This window comes from Neovison vison, chromosome 11, assembly GCF_020171115.1.
Source record: "Neovison vison isolate M4711 chromosome 11, ASM_NN_V1, whole genome shotgun sequence".
In the NCBI taxonomy this organism is placed as follows: domain Eukaryota; kingdom Metazoa; phylum Chordata; class Mammalia; order Carnivora; family Mustelidae; genus Neogale; species Neogale vison.
The window spans coordinates 12,744,277-12,766,591 of NC_058101.1; the positions used below are offsets into that span (position 1 = coordinate 12,744,277).

General features: G+C 36.0%; 1 protein-coding gene across 1 annotated transcript; it reads left to right on the forward strand.

The window, feature by feature from the left end:
- The first annotated feature begins 5,015 nt into the window (after window positions 1–5,015).
- On the forward strand, window positions 5,016–22,015 carry LOC122890171 (transmembrane protease serine 11B-like). Its single transcript, XM_044225923.1, has 10 exons — window positions 5,016–5,026; window positions 6,325–6,443; window positions 12,997–13,112; window positions 13,198–13,265; window positions 15,105–15,265; window positions 16,887–16,925; window positions 17,979–18,153; window positions 20,475–20,734; window positions 21,084–21,226; window positions 21,854–22,015. The coding sequence occupies exons 1-10, from the start codon at window positions 5,016–5,018 to the stop codon at window positions 22,013–22,015; spliced, it is 1,254 nt and encodes a 417-aa protein (XP_044081858.1).
- Window positions 22,016–22,315: the final 300 nt, after the last annotated feature.

The window sequence follows — 22,315 nt, forward strand, 5'->3', positions numbered from 1 at the left end:
TAACTTCCTTAATCTGGTAAAGTGACAGCAAACATCCTATTGAATAGTGAAACACTGAAAACCTCTCCTTGAAATTGAGAAAAGGAAGGATGCCTGCTACTGTCATTTTTTTCAGCAATATACTAGAGTTCTAGGACACAAGGTTTAAACAGTTAATTGGTCAACCAATCAACCAAAACAAAAATAAATATATAAGCAATGAGAAAGAGGTAGTAATTCTATTCTTATCTGCGGATCACTTGATGACGTAGATATATGATAAATATTCAAAAGAATGTTCAAGTAAAAAAAATAAGTTTTCTGGAAAGGTCAATGTATGAAAACCTATTTTACTTCTATATGCCAGCAACATGTATAACATGTATAACATTTGTAAAATTTAAAGAATAATAGCATCTACAATAGGATAGATTTAATAAAAATACAGTTGAGCCTTGAACAGTCACAGGTTTGAATTGCACAGGTCTACCAATAGATTTTTTATAGTCATGTAAGTGTTTTTTCTCTTCCTTAAAATTTTCTTAATAATATTCTCTTTTCCCTAGCTTACTCAATTGTAAGGACATTGTATATAATACATATAACATATAAAATATGTATTAACTATCTATGTTTTCGGTAAAGCTTCCAGTCAACAGTAGGCTATTAGTAGTTAACTTTTGGGGGGAGTCAAGTTATAAGCATATTTTCAATTCAGCAGGGGGGTCCACACCCCTAAGCCTCTTTTTGTTCAAGGTTGACTGTATATGCATTCAATGCTATAAATTTTCTTCTATTCACTGCATCCCACAAATTTTGATAAGTTGTGTTTTTGTTCTCATTTAGTTCAAAATATTTTAAAATTTCTCTTGAGAGTTCTCTTGAATGACTGGTGTAATTTAGGAGCAAGTTATTTAACCTGCACAGAAGTTGAGATTTCCAGTTATTTTTCTGTTATTGCTTTTTCTAATTTAATTTCATTGTGAGGTGAGAGCCGGCAATGTATGATTTCTATTCTTTTAAATTTGTCAGTGTATTTTGTGATCCAGAATGTGATCCCTCTTGATGAATATTCCATGTGATCTTGAGAAGAATTCGTATTCTATTGTTGTTGGATGAAGTAGTCTATAGATATCAATTATTCAGTTGATTGATGGTGTTTAGTTCAACTATGTTCTTACTGATTTTTCACCTGCTGGATCTGTCCATTTCTGATATAGACAAGTCTCCGTGTATGTCTCCAACTATGATGACAGATTCATCTATTGCTCCTTGCAGTTCTATCGCTTTTTGTCTCGTGTAGTTTGACGCTGTAGTTAGGTACATACACATTTAGGGCTGTTATGTCCCTTCAAAGACATTCTTCATTTATGTTACAGTGTTGCTATTGTTGTTGTTTAATCTGTAGCATTTCAGTTCTTTTGTAGGATTTCTATCCCTCTGCTTACATTTCCCGTCTGTTCTTGCATGCTGTCTACTTTGTCCATTAAAGCTGTCGACATATCAATCATAATTGTTTTAAATTCCTGGTATAGTAATTTCAACATTCCTGCCGCGTCTGGTTCTGAGACTTGCTCTGTCTCTTCAAACTGAGGGTTTTCTTTTTTCTTTTTCTTTTTCTTTTTTCTTTTTTTCCCCTTTGGTGTGTCTTGTAAATTTTCCCTGATATTTGGGCATGACAGATCAGGTAAAAGGAACGACTATAAACAGGCCTTTAGTAATGTGGTGGTAAGGTCTAGGGAGAAGGAGTGTCCTACAGTCTGAAGATTAAGTCTACGCTTTTAGTGAGTCTATGCCTCTAGATTATGAACTTCACCAGTGTTTGTCAATTTTTTTACCCCCTGTTCTCAGGATGGAAAAATAATCTGAGGTTGGGTATTTCCCTTTCCCAGGTTAGTGAGGCTCTGTTAATACCCCAGTATGATAGGTTTTGATTAACGAGTTGTCTCCCAAGGCAGGCCTTGTTAGGAAGAATCGAGTGCTCTGGAATATTTCAAAATGTTCCCTTTCCTGTCTCCCCACCAGAAGCCCAGATGGATTTTTCTTCAATATTATTATGGAGTCTGGCTGAATCTCACAATGCTATGGCCTTCCCCCTATGACTGGGTCCCTCTGGAGTTTTTAAAAATTCTCAGAGGTATTCATACCAAATCTCCAGCAGTGTGTCAATTACACTTTAGGTTTTTCTTTCCTAACACTGGTTCTGCTCTGATGGCTTCTGCCCTGGACTCTTGACTCAGTCAAGACTTAAGAATACTTAGAGTCTTGACTCACTTATTAACTGAATTCTCTTGTCTATCTTTCCAGTATTTGGGGCAGTTGTTTGCTCTGTGTCCTCTCCTCAGTTATGGACCCAAAAAAAGAGTTGCTGATTTCATAGTCTGTTAAGCTTTATACTTCTTCTTAAGATGGAATGGCAACTTCCAAGCTCCTTACATACGGAGTATGTAAAATAGATAAGTACATTATACTTATCCAGTATAAATAGATAACTCACATATATCCATAAGAAAGAAGATAAATAACCCAATAGCTAGATACATGAACAAAATTCTCAGAAGGAGAAACCCAGAATGAAAATAATTATCCTCACTGGTAATTAGGGAAATTTAAATGTAAATCACAATGAAATACAACTTCATTTACATCAGAATAGTGATATTAGTTATATTAAAATTGGTACCTTGTGAAAATTCATTTGTCAGAAATTTCTGCTTAGTTACAGCTGATGTCAGCTGGGGAAGAAGCCAGTATAAATGGAACTGGCCAAACACAGAGTTAGGATTATCCCAATTTACCACAAAACTGTTTCTTAGATCTACCTTCTAGAAGACCAATCTAGGAGTAGGCTATTTTTTTTTTTTTTTTCTAAATAGCCGAGTCAAGGAAGTTTGTGATTCCCTGGATGACTCCTGTCTTGAAACAATAGAAATATGAAAGTCATTAATGCTGGTCATACAAGTGTCATCATATTTGTTCTCTAGATTTCACCCAGCCCATGAAAATAAACCAATCAACACTGGACGTCACACAGAAACCTGGGAAACACTGATCTCCTTAAAAGCTACACCAGAAGGCCCTTATTTTAATTATCACTATTATCATTGTCACCCTCATCATCATCACCATCACTGTTCCTGACAACACCACAACAATTAGAATACCATGCACAGGTAAATGGGATTTTATTTGGGAGATTAAGGCTACAAAACCTAGAAAGTTCTTAGATTATCTTTTAGATTTTTGTTAACTGCTTGCTTTCCATAATTTAGATTTTTATTTCTGTACACTGTTAAAAAAATGCTATTGTTTCTAAGGTCCAAAATTTTGGCAAAATCTTTAGGAAAGTTTCCGGAAGTTAAAAAAAAGAAAAAAAAAAAAAGAATCCAATCTCAGCAAAATTTTGCTTACTTTTTTTTTTTATAAGAACACTACCATTTTTGTTCTCTAGTAATGTAATTAAAATAATATTTTCTAATATGAAAATGTTGTCTTGGAAATGATTTAAAAATGCAAATTTCGTTATAGATTTTTATAATAATGTACTTATAATCCAGGCCCTGAATTGGCAGCTGGCAGACTCCAGAGCATCCTCAAAACTTCATAGATTTTCAAATAAATTCCCTCTGTAGGCTCTCTGCTTTTCCACAAGTCCAGGGGAAAGTTATTGGTGGAAGCCATTCAACTCATTTGATCATTAATTTCTCTGTTCCTTATTCACAACTCTTTCCCTAATGACTAAGTCCTCTATGAAAAAAAAAAAGTTGATCTTTATAAAATTTGGGGAATTTTGTACTGGAATTCTGTTTTAACAGTCTTCCCTGTATAACAAAATTCAGGTAAATCTAATTCAAATCGTCTATAAATTTAGTTCTAATTAATGAAAATTACAGTTATTGTAATGCTTTGTAGTTTAACTGCTAATTCAATATCAGAAGGTAGTTGTAAGAAAATCTAATCTAGGAAATAAAACCTGGTATAGACTGTGTGGATAAATTAGTAAAATTGATGCTTTAAAATTGTGAATCATGAAGTTATCAATATTTTTATTGACATTATTATTGTGATTTGATTAAGGGAAATGTTTGATTATGCCAGAAGAGTGACAAGCCCTTACTTGAATTAGATTCAATACAAAAATGAGGTAGTTATAGTTTAATTAAGTGTATGGAGCTGGTTAAATTCATTGAAGATTAATTTTTAACCTGTTTTGTTTGTTAAATGAGTTCATTCTGGAATGCAGATTTCTGTTTTTAAAAAAAAGGCCAAAATTAATCTGCTAAGTGAGAAAGTAAATTGTTTCATGAATGGAAACCTTTTAAATATTTAAAGCATCATTTAAATAATTTCAGCTATTATTCAAAAATAATAATCAATTCCTAGTGTCCATGCATCACAGTTACTAGAGGAAGGGTTGAATAAAACATAAACAACTATGATGTTTTAGATATAAAAGTATATCCTTATTTATAACAGGAAGAAATTCATAATGAAAGGGAACAAAGCATCAGTGCTATTGTTAACAAAATGTATTCTCTACCACTTCCCAGAACTTCTAAAAGGAGCTTCCAAATAAATATAAACAGTAATCTGGTGATTACTTATACAGAAACCATTTCAGCTACTTTAGAGTCATTATTCGGGACACATAATATTAAAAGTCCTTCAAATTAATTTGCACATTTCAGAAAGACTAAGCTACCAGACTAAGTTACCACTGACTAATCCAAAACAAATCTGAGACCTCAGTATCACAGTAAACATTTCTACTTATTTGAAAAGATTTATTATCAGATAGTCATTGGGTTCTAAATAGCTATTAATTACCTTAATTGCATACCCCTTTTAAAGTGTGATTCATCTAGTGTAAAAAACACAATACCTGAATGGCTCTTTGCTCTGAGGAAGAGATTAAACAGCAGGATTCCGGTATGAAAGCATACGTGGAATGCATCTGAAACAGGGAGTCTCTTTGAGGAGCTTTGACAAATAATTCTGGTTCTGGGAAACACTAATTAACAAGTCATCAAAGGGGTATGAAGAAGAGGTAGGATTAAGAACAGAGCAGAGAGGGAATAAAACTGGGTGGAGTTGTACAGTTGTGTCATAAGGTATTATTTGTTTTTTTAAAGGAACTTCTCTACCTAAATATAAACTGGTTCTAGAGGGATCAAAACAAAAAGATTCTCATATTCATAGGGAATATCTAATGTGCCAAATATATCCCCTGATTATAAACTCCTCTGTTTTACAAGTTTTGTTTTAGGTGATGCAGAATATGAAAGATTGATGAAACTGCTTAAGCTACTTTGAAATTTGAAATCAGATTTTTTTTTTAAAGATTTTATTTATTTATTTGAGAGAGAGTGAGAGGGAGAGAATGAGCATGAGCAGGTGAGGAAGGGCAGAAGGAGATGAAATAGCAGGCTCCCCACTGAGCAGGGATTCCCAATACAGGGCTCCATCCCAGGACACAAGGATCATGGCCTGAGCTGGAGACAGACATTTAACTGACTGAGCCACCCAAGTGCCCCTGAAATCAGAATTTTATGAGTGCTTGTTAAAGCTCTTTCTCCAAATCAGCAATTTCATGACATCATGTCTTTTAAAATATGAATGATAAATAACTAGTGCCCAAACATTATATAGATTAGACTGAGGGTAACCATAAGATCTAATTATAACTCTAGACCACTCCATTTGGGTGATACCAAGTCACCATATTTTGTGATTATTTTTCATCTAATTAATTAGCTTTGATGATTAAACTTACCTCTTAATTTATGTGACTCAAATAATCCATGTTTATTGTAGAAACATTAGAAAATATAGTTAAGAAAAAGTAAACAAAAAAGAAAACTCTACCTATAATCTTATAACAGCGGTTATGGGATAACTGAGGTTGGCATCATGGTATTTCCTCTCACATTTAATTAAAACTTACGAATGGTTATATTATATATTTGTTTATAAATTTATATGTCTGTATACATAGTATCATTATAGCCAAAATACAATCAGACCACACCTAGTATTTTATAACCTGCTTTAGATAAATAAAAAGAGCAAATCAATTTCTTTTCAGAGAAACCAGGCATCCCTGAAGTGAATCTTGCTCACTGCAATATTCCCAGAAGCTAACACGGTACTCAACTATGATTTGTTTAGTAAATGAGTATTAGGGTGTACCCCCTTTATGTTGTTTATGATGTTTAAGGCTTCTATGCTTCATGCTGAAATAAGGACCTATTCATAAATTATATATTATGTTATATGAGTTGAAGGAGAGCCAGGTAAATTTAGAATGTCTATCATCTGATTCGAACCATTTTTTTCCTTTTATAGGCATGGCATGTCCTCCCGGGGAAGATCTTGGTCAGCATGGGTAGTGATCTTTATTTTTCTTGGAGTGACAGCAATCTTGGGAATAACTATTGGTCTTCTTGTTCATTTTCTGGCAGTTGGTCAGTATTGCTTATTTTTCATTTTCACCTTGCTACTAAATCTCCTTTTATTTTTAGAAGTGGGTAAGAAACATGAATATTAAGTTTTTTCATGGGAAATTTCTCATCTATTTACTGTTACTTCAATGTAATAATTCTTTGTTATTTAATACCAAGGTTTATAAATTTTTTTTAATCAAATGCCTCCTTGAGCCACTCTATAACATATTACCAACTATGAGACTATGGACAAAACTGAAAATTTCAATATTTTGAGGCCAAAATGCATTGTCAATAAAGGAGCTTATGCAATAGGTTAGTAGTTGAATTGTTTTATCTTTTGGTAAATATATCTAAAAATTTGGAAATCCCTACTCTTCTTGGCTCAATTCTGGTTATTAAGATATAATTGCTAAATAGCAATGAATAATCCACAAATGTATCATCTTTTTTAAAAATTTAGTTCAATTTAATTAACATAGAGTGTATTATTAGTTTCAGAGATAGTTTAGTGATTCATCAGTTGCGTATAACACCCAGTACTCATTACATCAAGGGTCTTTCTTAATGTGCATCATCCAGTTACCCCAGCCCCCCACCCACTTCCCCTCCAGCAACCCACAGTTTGTTTCCTATAGTTAAGAGACTGTTAGGACTTTTCTCTCTCTGTTTTTGTCTTATTTTCTCTTCCCTTCCCCTATGTTCATCTTTTTTATTTCTTAAATTATACATATGAGTGAAATCAAATCATATTTATCTTTCTCTGACTTACTTCTTTTGCTGAGCATAATACCCTCTAGTTCCATCCATGTCATTGCAAATAGCAAGATTTCATTCTTTTTTTGATGGCTGAAATATCTATATCTATATCTATATCAATATATCTCACCTCTTATTTATGCATTCATTTGTCGACAGACATCTGAGTGCTTTCCATATTTTGGCTATCAGGGACATTGCCGCTATAATTTTTGGGGTGCATGTGCCCCTATGAACCACTATGTTTGTATCCTTTGGATGAATACCTAAAAATAGTGCAGTTGCTGGGTCATAGGGTGACTCTATTTTCAACTTTTTGAGAAATCTCCATACTGTCTTCCAGAGTGGCTGCACCAGTTTGCATTCCCACCAACAGTGAAAGAGGGGTCCCCTTTCTCTGCATCCTCACCAACATTTGTTGTTTCCTGAGTTGTTAATTATAGCTGTTCTGACCAGTGTGAGGCAGTATCTCATCGTAATTTTATTTGTATTTCCCTTATGCCAAGTGATGCTGAGCCTTTGTTCATGTGTCTGTTGGCCTATTTGTATGTCTTCTTTGGAGAAATGCCTGTTAATGTCTTCTAACCATTTCTTGACTGGATTTTTTGTTTTTGGGGTATTGTGTTTGATAAATTCTTTAAAGATTTTGGATACTAGCCCTTTATCTGATAAGACACTTGCAAACATCTCCCATTTTATGGGTTGCCTTTTAGTTTTGGTGACTATTTCCTTTGCTGTGCAAAAGCTTTTTATCTCGATGAGATCCCAATAGGTCATTTTTGTTTTTATTTCCATTGCCTTTGAAGACATCTCTAACAAGAAGTTGCTGTAGCTGGGGTAAAAGAGGCTGCTCTCCTATAGGATTTTGTTGGATTCCTGTGTCATATTTAGGTCTTTCATCCACAAAAATGTCTCATCTAACGGTAGATAGTAGAAGTGACTATATGTTTTTATAAATTTGATATTATCTTAAAAATCTTTGTTAACGCCACATTCAGAAATCTTGGTATTCCAAATTATTTTTACCTTTTAGAAAAATAAAACCTTAAGTTTGTGAAGCTATTTAGTATTTTCAAAGAAACTTGACATCCATAATTCTACTTGATCCTCATGATAATTCTTTGACTAGGGAGGGTAAGTTTTACTACTATCCCTGTTTTCATATGCAAAAAATCAAGATTGAGAAAAGAAAAGTGCTTATTATTATAGGCTTTTAAGTGTCATAGATGAACATAAACCCAGACCTTAACATTCAAGAGTATTATTCTACTTTATCATAAGTTTTTCTGTTTTGTTTCTCTGAAATATATTACCCTATACAATAATGAAGCATAGGATGCATTTTCCTAATACAAATTCCAGCTTTTTCTTCAACCCGGCCTCTCCTTTGTTTTCCCTAACCATCTTTTTTTTTTTTCTTTTAAAGATGTATTTATTTGAGAGAGAGAAAGAGAGCGAGAGAGCACATTGGGGGAAGGACAGAGGAAGAGAGTCTTCGAGAAGACTCTCCACTGAGCACAGAGCCCTAGGTAGGGCTTGGTCTCACCACCCATTAGATCATGATCTGAGCCAAAACCAAGAGTTGGGTGCTTAACAAACTGAGCCACCCAAGTGCCTTATGTTTTCTCTAACCATCTTGGTTTCAAACTTCAGAACTTGTCCTTCAGATGGGTAAGGTATGCATACCGTCTCTTGCCTGCTATGTCGACCCCTGAACTCTCTGTAGTCTGGATCCTTCTGTCCTCTGATTCTGCTCATTAAAAAATAACGTTCATTATATAATTTCCCCTTAAGGAAATTTGTTTCAGTTTTACCAAATCAAGCCCTGTGAAGAAGCCTAGTAGCTTAATTAGTTATCCTTCCAAAATATAATTTGTATTTTAATGAGTCTCTTCTTCTGGAGAAACAGTGCATTCATGGACTGCAGTGGTGCAAAAGGGAGAACAGCACCTGGCTCAAGCAGGACATGTGTGGGATGAAAATTGCCCTTGACTTTCTCTACATGGTTAACCACCTACAGTTTCAAATACAAGGCTAGATGGGCTTATATCACCTATAATTAAGTTAATTGAACTAGGTTCAATTAAAAATACACATTCAAAACTCTTGTAAAGGTCGTCTGGAGTCAGTCTGAAAGATGGATTTGCTCTAGGAATCTGAATTAGAAATGAATACAATCTTTGTTAATACTAAGAGCAACTTAAATTGGATGACACCTAGCATAATCTCTCTGAATATGTCTATTGTTTTCAAGACATTATTTTTCACTTTCTACTTCTTGGATTAACTCAGATTAATATTCCACAAGCATCATTATTCTAGAAATGACTGGTTCAGCTCTTCCTTAAGTATTTTATTTAACAAAACTATTTCGAAAAGCTTACACAGACATTTATAAACAAAGGATACATCCTTCAGCTAGTTTATCTAGTAGTTCTAAACCCTGGCTTCCTCTCAGAATCACCTGTGGAGCTCTTCCAAAGAAGTGTCCATTCCCTTAGGTTTTCTGATTCAATGAAACTGGGGCAGAGCCCGCCCATGTATGCCTTTTAGAAGCTCTGTAGTTATTCTAATAAATAGATAGTGTTGCAACCCATAGGTCTAAAGCAATGTTTTATAAAGGTGGTAAAATATATTTCTATCTTAAAATATAGATTTTATTATAAGCCTTGGGATATGGAAAGATTACTACCTAAATACTGATCATTGCTATGTCTATAAAATTATGATTTTAATTATGATGTGATTTTATATTATTATTATGATTTAATTATGATTATGATTTTATAGACCACAGTGTAGGGTACAGATAGATTCCCATTCAATTTATCTAAGTAATTGTATTATTCAGCTCAAGCTGCCATAACAGAATACCACAGACTAGGTGTCTTAAAACAACAAATATTTGTTTTCTCACAGTTTTGAGGGCTGGAAGTCCAAGATCAGAATGTCAGCAGGGTTAATATAGCTACACATGCCCTTTTTTTCTGTGGTATATGGGGTCGGGAGGTAATTTTCAGGACAGAGAAAGAAGGATCATTCTCTTGTATCTCCTCTTATAAGGCTATTGGTTTCTGATTTAACCTAATGATCTGATTTATGATCTGATTTAACCTTAGTTACCTTGCTAAAGGCCTTATCTCTAAATATAGCCACATAGGGGATTAAGGCTTCAACATATGAATTCTAGGGGGACAATTCAGTTTATAAAAATAAGCAAGGGAAAATAAACTAAAAAATTGCACCTCATATCAATCTGATTTTCCAATAATATAACTACACATATCTAAACATCATGGTTTCTTTAAATATGGGCATGATATGTATGACTTTTGACAAATTAATCTGCCTACCTGGGACATCTGGGTGGTTCACTTGGTTAAGGATCTGCCTTCAGCTCAGGTCATGATCTCAGGGTCCTGAGATAGAGTCCTACATCAGGGTCCTTGGAGCCGGCTTCTCCCTCTCCCTCTGCCCCTCCCCCCACTTGTGCAAGTGCACACTCTCTCTCTCTCTCACACACACACACACACACACACACATATTCTCTCTCCCTAAAATAAATAAATAATATCTTTATGATAAAATAAAATAGTTTCCTAAAAAAAAAAAAAAGAAAGAAAAGAAATCTGCCTCTCTGTAAATACCCAAGTTCAGCGTACTGGATCTAACACAAAATTAGCAGATTCTAGTTGTTTGCTGTTCTATTTGTTGATGGACTTCATAGATCAAAAGCACGAAATGCTAAGAAAGAGGATCTTGGAGTTTATTTTTGCAGTTTAGTCTTTGGGATTAATGAGAAAATGTCCAGGAGGCTAACGTGATATACCAACATGCACACCCAATTGGTGGGAGGATTTAAAGTAGCTCCTCTAACTCGGTATGCATTATTCTTTCAGAAAGACCTTAGATAACTTCTTAGAACCTAGCATTTGCTTTTCATATATACCACTTGCCATGAGGAAAAATATAGGAGACCATTGAAAATAAGAAACTAGTTTTTATTTTATTTTTTATTTTATTATGTTATGTTAGTCAGCATACAGTACATCATTAGTTTTTGATGCAGTGTTCCAAGAGTCATTGTTTACATATAACACCCAGTGCTCCATGCAATATGTGCCCTCCTTAATACCCATCACTGGGCCAACCCATTCTCCACCCCCTTCCCTTCTAAAACCCTTAGTTTATTTCTCAGAGTCCACAGTCTCTCATATCTTAGATTGAAATGATATTCCTGACTTCTAGGATAATGAATTATTTCAGCTCAGAGATCATATTTTTTAAACCCTATTATTAGCATTCCTTAGAGATTATGTGGTACTAATTTTTTTTTTTTTAGATTTTATTTTACAGAGAGAGAGAGAGTGTGAGAGAACACAAGCAGGGGGAACAGCAAACAGAAGAAGGAAAAAGCAGACTCCCCACTGAGCAGAGAGCAGAGCTCCATCTCAGAACTCTGGGATCAGGACCCAGGCCAAAGGCAGCCATTTAACTGACTGAGCCATCCAGGTCCCCTGGTACTTTTTTAAATGGATCAAAAGTACTGTTGTTCTCAAAATATATGAATGGCTAATTGCTTAACCAAAACAGGATACTATTTTATATTAGTTCCAATTTTTATTTATCTTATTTTTTAATTTTTTAAATTTTAATTCAGTTCAGTTAATCAGAGGTACAAGTCTGTGATTCATCAGTCATACCTAGTGCTCATTATATGACCTGCCCTCCTTAATGTCCATCACTCAGTTACCCCATCCTCCTACCTCCCTCCCATCCAGCAACTCTGTTTGTTTCCTATGATTAAGAGTCTCTTGTGCTTTGTCTCCCTCTCTGGTTTCATTTTGTTTTATTTTTTCCTCTCTTCTCCTAAGACCATTTGTTTTGTTTCTTAAATTCCACATATCAGTGAGATCACATGATAACTGTCTTTCTCTGATTGACTTATTTTGCTTAGGATAATACCCTCTAGTTCCATTCACATCTTTGCAAATGGCTTTTTCCTATTTTTAGAAGTACATGCATGATGTGGAAGAACTACCTCTAGGCTTGTCGTGTTTTAAATTGCAGTAGCCAAATAGATTAGATAAAGCCATTTACATTCAGGGACCAGACAGAATGGAGAATGTGAGACCTTGTGATGCTCACCAAACACCAGCCACCGTATACTGGAGGGAAGTAGAAGGGCAGTGGGAATTCCTCAAGGAATGACTACAAGGAATAGAAAGCAGACTGATAGACAATGAGGCAGAAGAAAAATTATAAGAGGGTGTAGATCATCCAGAGAGTGAAGGGGAATGTTTGTAATATTTCCTTATCAGAATATTTCCGTATCAGAAGTGCTTAGAAAGAGTAACTGGGTAATCACTATTATGAGAATTTAGATTGCATATGAAAAATGGGTTTCATCCACTCAGGTGGATTGTTAGTGATTGCCTGGATTGCTGTAACTGGGTAATCACTATTATGAGAATTTAGATTGCATATGAAAAATGAGTTTCATCCACTCAGGTGGATTGTTAGTGATTGCCTGGATTGCTGTTTTAAGGTGGATCCTGAGGATATTCCTGGCTTTAATAGGGCAGTAACATCTATTATCATATGAAGAAAGGAGGAGTATCACTTCATGAAAGCTGGGGGTTGCCATTTCTAGAATGAGTGGATATTCACTACCTTTCATTGTTTTCCACTTTCTTTCTCCCTCCCTCTGATTATTTAAAAATCTGGGTCAAATGTTAATATCGAGACAAAAATATGGAGGGATTTAAGGGTATTTGTTATTTTAAAATCCTTTGAGTATTTTTTTGTTTCACAGGAAGGATTTTCTATTACCAAGGCGATTTTCATATTTCTGGAGTTACATACAATGATAGTTGTGAAAATGGAGCTTCACAAGCCAGCACAGATCTGAGCAAAAATATAGAGACTAAGGTAAGTCAGAGATTTCTTTTAATAATTTCATAATAAATTTGATTGAAACTGATATGGTGGCCACTTTGTTTCTTTCTCTTGACAGATGTTGGAGGCTTTTCAAAATTCGAGTATATATAAAGAATATATCAACTCTCAGGTCATCAAAATTCTGTAAGTGCAAATTCCATCAGGATCTTATGGACGGGAAGGTAGATGATATATAACATCAGCCATGGTTTTAAATAAGAACAATAGAAAAAATAGAGAGAGAGATGGAAACAAAAGAAAGAAAGAAAAAAAGAAGGAAAGAAAGAAATGAAGAAAGAAAGACAGACCCATAAATTAAAATGTCATTGCAATTAACACATTTCTGTGCAGAATAGGAACTGTTCTGTACAAATGTGTAATCCTGCCGCTTCCAGTCGGCGACGGGAGAAGAATTAGGCACAGACAAGTCAGCTGCAAGAGACTGGGAGCAGGGGACAACAGTCGAGAAGGACCGTGGCCACGAGCAACTCCACAGTCTCACTTTTATTGGATAGAAAACAATAGCCCACAGAAGGATCATGGAGGTCAAACGTTAATCCCGTCTTGCAGACAAGCAAGGAGGAGGATAAAGTTTATAGTTAAACAAGCACATTCAAAGAACTCACCTAACTAACAAGGGGCACTTCTGGGAAGAGAAAGGAGCCATAGCGGAAAAGGGAAGCAGGTGGTTTTCCTTCCACCCTGGGCGAGCCGGGCGTTCCCGGCTGCCGGCTTCACGGTACCTCGTCCTTCTCCCCAAAGATCTGTTGCCAGCATAAGTATTTCTTAAGGCCATATCTAAATGGGCTTGGTAACTAGTAAAATCCTCCAGGGGTTACAGTTTAAATAACAAATTGTTCCGAGGGGCAGCAGCATAATCCCCACACTTGAAGGGTAATTAATTGTAAGGCTATTGGTAGCAGCCAGTCCTAACTGACTGCTGTGATGAAAGATAATTTTAACTCTGTGAAAAAAAGAGTCTCATCTGATTGTTTTGCTGTGAACCTACTAGCTTCCTCTTCTCCCATTCACATCCATCTGGCCATACCTTTCCTAAAATAATCTTCTTTTGGTCTCTTTAGTAATCACTATCATTATAATGACTGAATCAAAGTGAATTTTAGTGTCATTTAAGATAAAATTTGTCTAAATAGGACTTTGAAGTATGCTTGAGTATGCTGATGGTCAAGAGGGATTCAGGGAGGAGGGTATCATGGAGCACAGGGGATAAGTGATAAAGCAAGAGAATGCTTATAATTTGGTAATTGCCAATATCCATTCTGGGGAAATTCTGAACTTCCAAAACAAAACAAAAAATTCCAGCTGGCCAGAAAGCCATTCAGCTAACCTACTTACAAGCAAAAACTTTCTATTGAAAATAGAAGTTGTGGGTATTTTAAAAAACTGTGACTTGTTTTGAAGGTCTTCCCAAATGAATTACTCTCCTTTTCTAATTAATAAAAGGAATGTAATGAATATATAGATAGTGGATATTCTCTTTATGCTTTAGAGTTACCTTTCTGAGATTTCTCATTGTACAGCTATATTGGCATAGAGATGTATATGAATTTATAGGGAAAAGCTTAGTACCGGCTCCTGAATATATGTTAGGAGTTATCTTTCAAATGGTTCCTGGTCCTGCATTTATCTCTTTTTCTAAAGTTATTAGAAAATATCTGCACAAGGACATGGTTTTTACTGTTTTAATAAAATCTTAAATCAATCATTTGTTGACCAATACTCCTTTTCTCACATGTGTTCAAAATACTCTGATTTCTAGTTTGTAATTCACATATCCCATGACCAATTCCTGTGAACCAGTCAGAAGAGACCCTTACCCTCTATACATACTGAGACAATATCTGTGTATTGTTCTTTAGACTATGTAAAGGAAATATGACAAAATATAGGAAATTCATTGTATTCACAAAATGTTTACAAAAATCAAGAAACAGCAAACTAGAAGGTTTCTGTTTTTTCTAGTCCTGATTCCAATGGCTCAAGTGTACAGTTCCAGCTGACATTCAAATTTCCTCCAGCAAAGAGGGATAGCATGAAGACTGAAATTGAAGCTATCTTCCATCAGATATTGAAAGACAACATGGCATTCTGGAATGCAGTCCCTACTTCCATGAGACTCATAGGTATTTCACTTATTTCCATTATTTTCTGTTACGTGGGTTTTGGGGCTCTTTGAAAAAAAAAGTGCTAGGGAAAAAAATGAACCAGAAGTTTCAGGAATTTGCTTTGGGAAGAAAAATATACTTCTTAAATTCTGGCACTCCTACCAATGAGCTGGCATGAAAGGGGCAGCGCTGTAAAAATATCTGAAGAGTGATAAGAAGGAGGGCTAAAGTGTGGGCATATACTTGAGCTTGGAAGGTTTCACGTTTTTGTATGAAAAAGGAAGTGAAGGACTCTAATTGAAGCATTATTCCTCCCCTCTTCTCTTGTCAGGATCTCATTATAGGAAACAGATTTAGGACTTGATCATTTAGTGTGGAGATGGGTGCATACGAGGGACGTTGGAGATAGGGAGTTCTCACTGCTACTTGTGAAAGAATGGGAATGATAACTAACAGAAAAAAATTGTCTGGAATAATTTCCTAGAACACAAGGGAACAAAATTATTTCGCCCCAGTACATGTAGAAAGTGAAGTCTGAAAAGATCTTGAAGATCCTGCAAAGCTCTTGAATCTCTCATTTGGATTGTTAAAGGCCTGTTAGGTAATAAGCATGTATTTCAGAGCTCAGTTTTGTAGTTTTCTTGACTGAGAGTTGATCCTAGTGTACTTGAAGTCTATCAAGGCTGATAACTTCCAGTTCTAACTCCTTTGCCTCACAATCCTTGTCACCAGTGGACCAAGTGAATTTGAGCTAGAGCTTCTCAAAAGAACAACACAATTGCTCTGTGGGTAGCTGTTGGGAAGGAAGGCTGCCCCTCAATGCCCTAGGGGTTTAGTCATCACTTGTTGGTGGGTCTTCCTGTAGTTCCCTGCTCTTTCTTTTTGTCTCTAAAGTCTTTTCCTAGGGGCACCTGGGTGGTTCAGTCAGTTAAGAATCTGATCTTGGTTTTGGCTTAGGTCATGGTCTCAGGGTTGTGAGATCAAGCCCTTCATGAGGCTCCATGTTCAGCAGGGAGTTAGCCTGAGATCCTCCTCCTCTCCTTCTGCCCCTCCCCCTGCTTACACTGTTTCTCTCCCTCTCTAATAAATGGGTAAATCTTTTAAAAAATATAATAATAAAAATAAAGAATTAAGTCTCTTCCTAATAGAAAAGAGACTTGAATTTAAGTTAAATTCACAAAATTTCATAATTCAGTCACAGAAATGAGATGACTCTAAAGAGGAGAGGCCCAATGAAATAAAATTTTAATTAGAATTTTTCTCTTTATAGATAACTCTGAGCATTTTCAGAGAGATGAGAATTATCATAAGGAAAAAAATCCAAAGGTAATTAATTCCCAGTCCCTCTTTAAGTGAGAATGTCAGCTTCTCACCTCAGTAAATATTTTGCTACAACTATAACAAAATTGAGAGCTCTGTTTTATATTCCTTTCCCCTGTCCTATACTACTTGGTAGATATGTGTAGAGATGGTCAAAATATAAAAAGTAGGAGGGAGAAGGGTTGTTAACTGCTATGTGAACTAGTCTGAATAGTTAAAGGTTGAGTATAATTGGGCTAGGAAGGTAGCATGTATGTTCCTAGATTAAAGATAATTGCTTGATTATATTTTATTAATTTTATGTTTCTTTTAATTTCAGAAATCAGCAAGGCTAATGTTGAAATACTTACCAACAACTGTAAGTTTAGAAACTATAATATATTTAACATTCACAAATATTTCCCTATCATTATTCTAAAAAGTGTCTTGAAATATATCATTAAGTAGTCCATTAAGTAATCTTTATAAATTATTGGATATACCAGATATATATCTGGAATTTCTTTTGAAAAACACTGGCCTTTGAATTTTAACATTTGTAAGGAGTTGTCCAAAGGATGAAATGAGAACTGATTTCAAAGGATGTAATCATGAGTGAAAAATATAATATCTGAGTAAGTTAAAATAAAAAAGACTGAAGGGGAAAAAGACAACTTAGGATAAGAAAATATAAAAGTAGGCTATATCAAATACATTTATTAAAAGATAAAAAATAGTTCTGAAATCTTTTAAATGAATTCTTTTTAAAGTATCATGTTGCACACAAGATACATCCATGCATTCATTCACTCAATGGTGTATCTATTATCTACATGGGACTTTATAGATAGTGCTTCATATGCTGTACAAGATACAGACATAATGAAATAAAATCTCCACCTTCAAGAAATTTGCGTCTAATGGGAGAGATGAGAATTATAGCAAATAGATAAAATAAAAATCATCAAAAGATGCTCAAGAGAGAAAAAAGTATAAGTAAATGTCACCCAAACCAAGATGGAGTCAGCTACCGTGATCCCAGTACATTCTAGGAAAGACACAGCATTGCTTAGTAGCTGCTGGACAATTACTGAAGGGTTTCAAGTAATACTTTAAGATGTATTTCTTGTCAAGAATAATCGAAGAGAGGCACCTGCGTGACTCAGTGGGGCACCTGGGTGGCTCAGTGGGTTAAGCCTCTGCCTTCAGCTCAGATCATGATCTCAGGGTCCTGGGATCAAGTCCTACATCAAGCTCTCTGCTCAGTGGGAAGCTTGCTTCTCCCTCTCTCTGCCTGCCTCTCTGGCTACTTGTGATCTCTCTCTCTCTCTGTCAAATAAATAAATAAAATAATAAAAAAAAAAAGATTCTCTTTAAAAATAAAGGAGTAATCAAAGATAGCTGCTCCTATGTAAATAAATCCTTTCTTTAGGTTGTGGAAGATCATCCAACAGTATCATACCAGGCAACCGAATTGTGAATGGGGAAAACGCCCTGGTGGGGGCATGGCCATGGCAAGCCAGCATGCAATGGAAAGGTCAACATTATTGCGGGGCATCTCTGATCAGCAGCCGGTGGCTATTATCTGCAGCTCACTGCTTTGCTAAGTAAGTGCAAAATTCTGACTAACTGTAGGATTCTGGGTGCGCGGGACATTTGGGTCATCGGTGGGGACTGACTTAAATGTGTGAACATTCACCAAAGCCAAATGAAATGTATAATTACCTGCATACCTGAAGGGCAGCAGAAGCATTTAAATTTGTCAAAGAGGAGGGCCGCATGGGTGGCACAGGTGGCTGAGCAGCCAACTCTTGATTTCTGCTCAGGCTGTGATCCCAGGGTGGGGTGGGAGCTTGTATCAAGCTCTACGTTCAGCACAGAGTCTACTTAAATTTCTCTCTCCCTCTCCTTCTACCCACCCCCACGCTTGTGCACATTCACTCTCTCTCTCTAAAATAAATAAATAAAACTTAAAAAAAATTAATTTGTCAAAGAGGAAAAGTGAATAGAAGTAACTCACATTTTGAGAATAGCTACTTGGGCCTGACATTCAGTGCTTTATTTACATTTACATTTTATTTAATCATAACAATAATTCTGTATGGAAGGTATAATTTAATCTATTTAAAGGTGAGGAAACTAGGTCTGAATGAAATGGTGATGTAACCTGGCAAAGTTCATACAGTTATTAAATTAACAGAAATTGAATGTGATGCCAGGTATGTCTGATTTCAGTTACTACATGCTTATTTGCCTTGTCCTCCAGGTGTTTACTACCTAACTGAAAATATTTAAATGTGATATATTAAAGGCATTAATCAGCATAGTGTAGTAGATGCCACACTTACAACAAGACAATAAGTTCTGTGAAAATTTGATGAAGAAGGTGAGCATATCCAGCTGAGGGATGAAGATGTAAGATTAACCTGGACCCTATAGATAAAAGATTTGATTGATGGGGTAGGTAGATGGGAAAGAGCAATACGCCTTTTGGATCTGGAAAACCACCTTCTTCAGATGCGTTGAGGTGGAACAACGCAGGTTGTATTTTATAGACAGCAAACAAAAAGAACAACTTGAAGTAAAGAAGGTTTGTTAAAAGAAACATTAGAAAATACATCCTGGAAAATTTGTTGTATTGATTGGGCACACTTCTCATTGACCAGTTGCTTACTTCCTGAGAAAGTCTCCGTAAAGCATGGTTGCAGGATCTGTCTCTGAAGCAATTTTTAAAAAGTAGTCGATACACAGAAGACCACCCAGGGGACTTGTTCAAAGTATGGGTCCTTCAGCATCACGCCAGATCTCTCTCTCTTTTTTTTTTTTTTAAGATTTTATTTATTTATTTGACAGATAGAGATCACAAGTAGGCAGAGAGCAGGCAGAGAGAAAGGGGAAAGCTGGCTCCCTGCAGAGCAGAGAGCCCGATGTGGGGGCTCGATTCCAGGACCCTGGGATCATGACCTGAGCTGAAGGCAGAGGCTTTAATCCACTGAGCCACCCAGGCAACCCACACCAGATCTCTTAAATATAAATCTCAGGAGGTGGAGCCTGAATTGATTCTAAGGGAGCAGAGTTTAAGAATCACATTGAGGGCACCTGGGTGGCTCAGTGGGTTAAGCCTCTGCCTTCAGCTCAGGTCATGATCTCAGGTCCTGGGATCGAGTCCCGCATCGGGCTCTCTGCTCAGCAGGGAGCCTGTTCCTCCCCTCTCTCTGCCTGCCTCTCTGCCTACTTGTGATCTCTCTCTGTCAAATAAATAAAATCTTTAAAAAAAAAAAAAAAAAGAATCACATTGAGTGTGGGCAGTCACCGAAAGTTTCAGAATGGGAGAAGGATTGAAACCACTACAAGTTTTTGAAAATTAAAAACAAAAACAGCAACTGACATTTTGAGGGACGGTGAGAAAAATTAAACAGGAAGTCAGGTCTTAAATTGAGAAAGAGTTTTAGTGAAGAACTGGAGAAATAATCAGAAAATTTAAATTAGAAGTCAAAATGCACTTAATAATAGGGTGACTGGGTAAGAACAAATGACAATTTTTTATGTACAAAGATGTCCAGAACCTGCCACAGGCTCTTGGAACCCGGGGTGTTTGTCAATAAGAGTGCTTCTGGGCCCCGTCCACTGAAGCTGCTCATGTGACTCCTACCCAAGTCAAATTGCTCAGAAACTGGGTGGGCTTTTAGTAGTAGAAGACATCCCTGGCTCTAGCTAGGAGGATTTGCAGAAATCTGACAGATCTAATAGTCCTTAGCATTGTTTTATTTGCCATATCTTTGTGTCAAAGGCATCCTTAAAAATAAAAATATGGTACTTTCTTGTGTTGGCTGGGAGCCTCGTGCTTTATAGTTATGAGGTAATAACCACTATGGACACTGTTATTGCTCAAAAACTGCATGTATTTTAATTAAATTATGTCTTTCAGGAAAAATAATTCAGATGATTGGACCGTCAATTTTGGAACAGTAGTAAATAAACCATATATGACACAGAAAGTCCAAAACATTGTTTTTCATGAAAATTATAGCAGCCCTGGGGTTTATAATGATATTGCCCTTGTGCAGCTTGCTGAAGAAGTCTCTTTTACGAAGTATGTTCGGAGGATTTGCCTTCCTGAAGCCAAAATGAAGCTCTCAGAAAATGCCAGTGTTGTAGTTACAGGATGGGGAACACTTTATATGAATGGTAAGTTTTTTCTGTAAAAAAGTAATTGTTTCAGGGGAATAATCATTTAAACAGTCAATTAATCAATCACTCTCTCATGCAATTAATCAGTCAGTAAATATATCAAAAAGAAAACTAAGGGGTGGGACCAAATTGTCTTCAATTTCTAAAATACCTCTGGGAATAAGAATTGGAAGAGTTGGAATTATGTGTGAGGTAGCCAGCGGCAGTAAACACCAGGAAGGGACCAATCTATGCTGTGACGGGCCTGGCGCTTGCTGACCAAAACAATCTGCTTTATCTATATATATTCCTTGTCTCCACAATCAAAGTGAAGATCTCCATAATACACAGAACTTATTGCCTTTAGGTCCCCTTCCAGTAATACTTCAGCAAGCCTCTGTGAAGATTATTGACAATGAAATCTGTAACGCTTCGCATGCATTATCGGGCACAGTGACGGATAAAATGCTATGTGCTGGATTTATGTCAGGAAAAGCTGACGCTTGTCAGGTATGTATAAACACATCAAATCATTTTCTCCCAAAGTATTAATTAAATGGAAGGTTTTGTCAACACAAAATTTTTGTGCGTGTGAATGATTTCCATAGAGTAGATTAGATTGATCCACACAATGGATATTTACTGAAGCCCAGTTATGTATCTGACACCAGGCTAGATGCTGGGGATGCGCTGGTGAACAAAATCCTGCTCTCATGGAGTTTTCAGTCTAGGAGTCCATACCAAGGACAATACTTACCTGGTAATAAAATAAAGTTGGCCCTATTTTCTGGGAAATCTGCACAATAGAATGCTACCTCTTCCTTATCCAAAGATGCAGCAGGAGGTCCAGTACGTGCACACTTCCCCCATTCCTCATGCTTCATTGTGCATCATTTTCTCCATAGTCAAGGCTGAACTCATATAAAGTCTGCTCTGTCCAATCCAACCTATGGCAGTTACAGGCAATATATTTTGGTTTGTAGTTGCCCTGGGTTTTAAATAAACCCAAGTTCTACAGTTCTGAGCCCCAAAGAGGGTAAACTATTTTCAGTGCCCAGGAGTTTTGATAAATCCAGAGAAACAGTAAAAGGAAATTCTTTGATGGGGCAAGAAACATGTCTTCCTATCTTCTTCTAGAATGATTCTGGTGGACCACTAGCTTACCCGGACTCTAGAAATATCTGGCACCTTGTTGGAATAGTAAGCTGGGGTGATGGATGCGCTGAAAAGAATAAGCCAGGTGTTTACACACGAGTGACTGCTTATCGTGATTGGATTACTTCCAAGACTGGACTCTGAAAGAAAAGTAACTTTGGAATGGAATATAAAGACAACTGCAGGATATTCTTATCTGCTGCTTTAAGTCTTTCTCTTTGATTGTTGATATAAATCCTTTTCTTGCATTCAAATACATAAAGGTCTTTATAAATTTTATTTTATCTAAAACACTATCCATTCATTTAATTATCTATTCAGATAATATAGGAAACAGCAAGGAAAAAAAAGATGGCCAAAATATTTTTATTAATAGCCTTGTTCTTTTTTTGGAATTTTTAAGTTTAAATTTAATTAGCCAAATCATAGTCTAGCTCTGATTTA

What these genes read in the sequence shown, in the direction of transcription:
- LOC122890171 (XM_044225923.1), top strand. An exon ending in TGAAATACTTACCAACAACT is followed by an intron (nt 16,926 to 17,978) that starts GTAAGTTTAGAA and finishes TCCTTTCTTTAG; the next exon opens with GTTGTGGAAGATCATCCAAC. An exon ending in GGGAACACTTTATATGAATG is followed by an intron (nt 20,735 to 21,083) that starts GTAAGTTTTTTC and finishes TATTGCCTTTAG; the next exon opens with GTCCCCTTCCAGTAATACTT.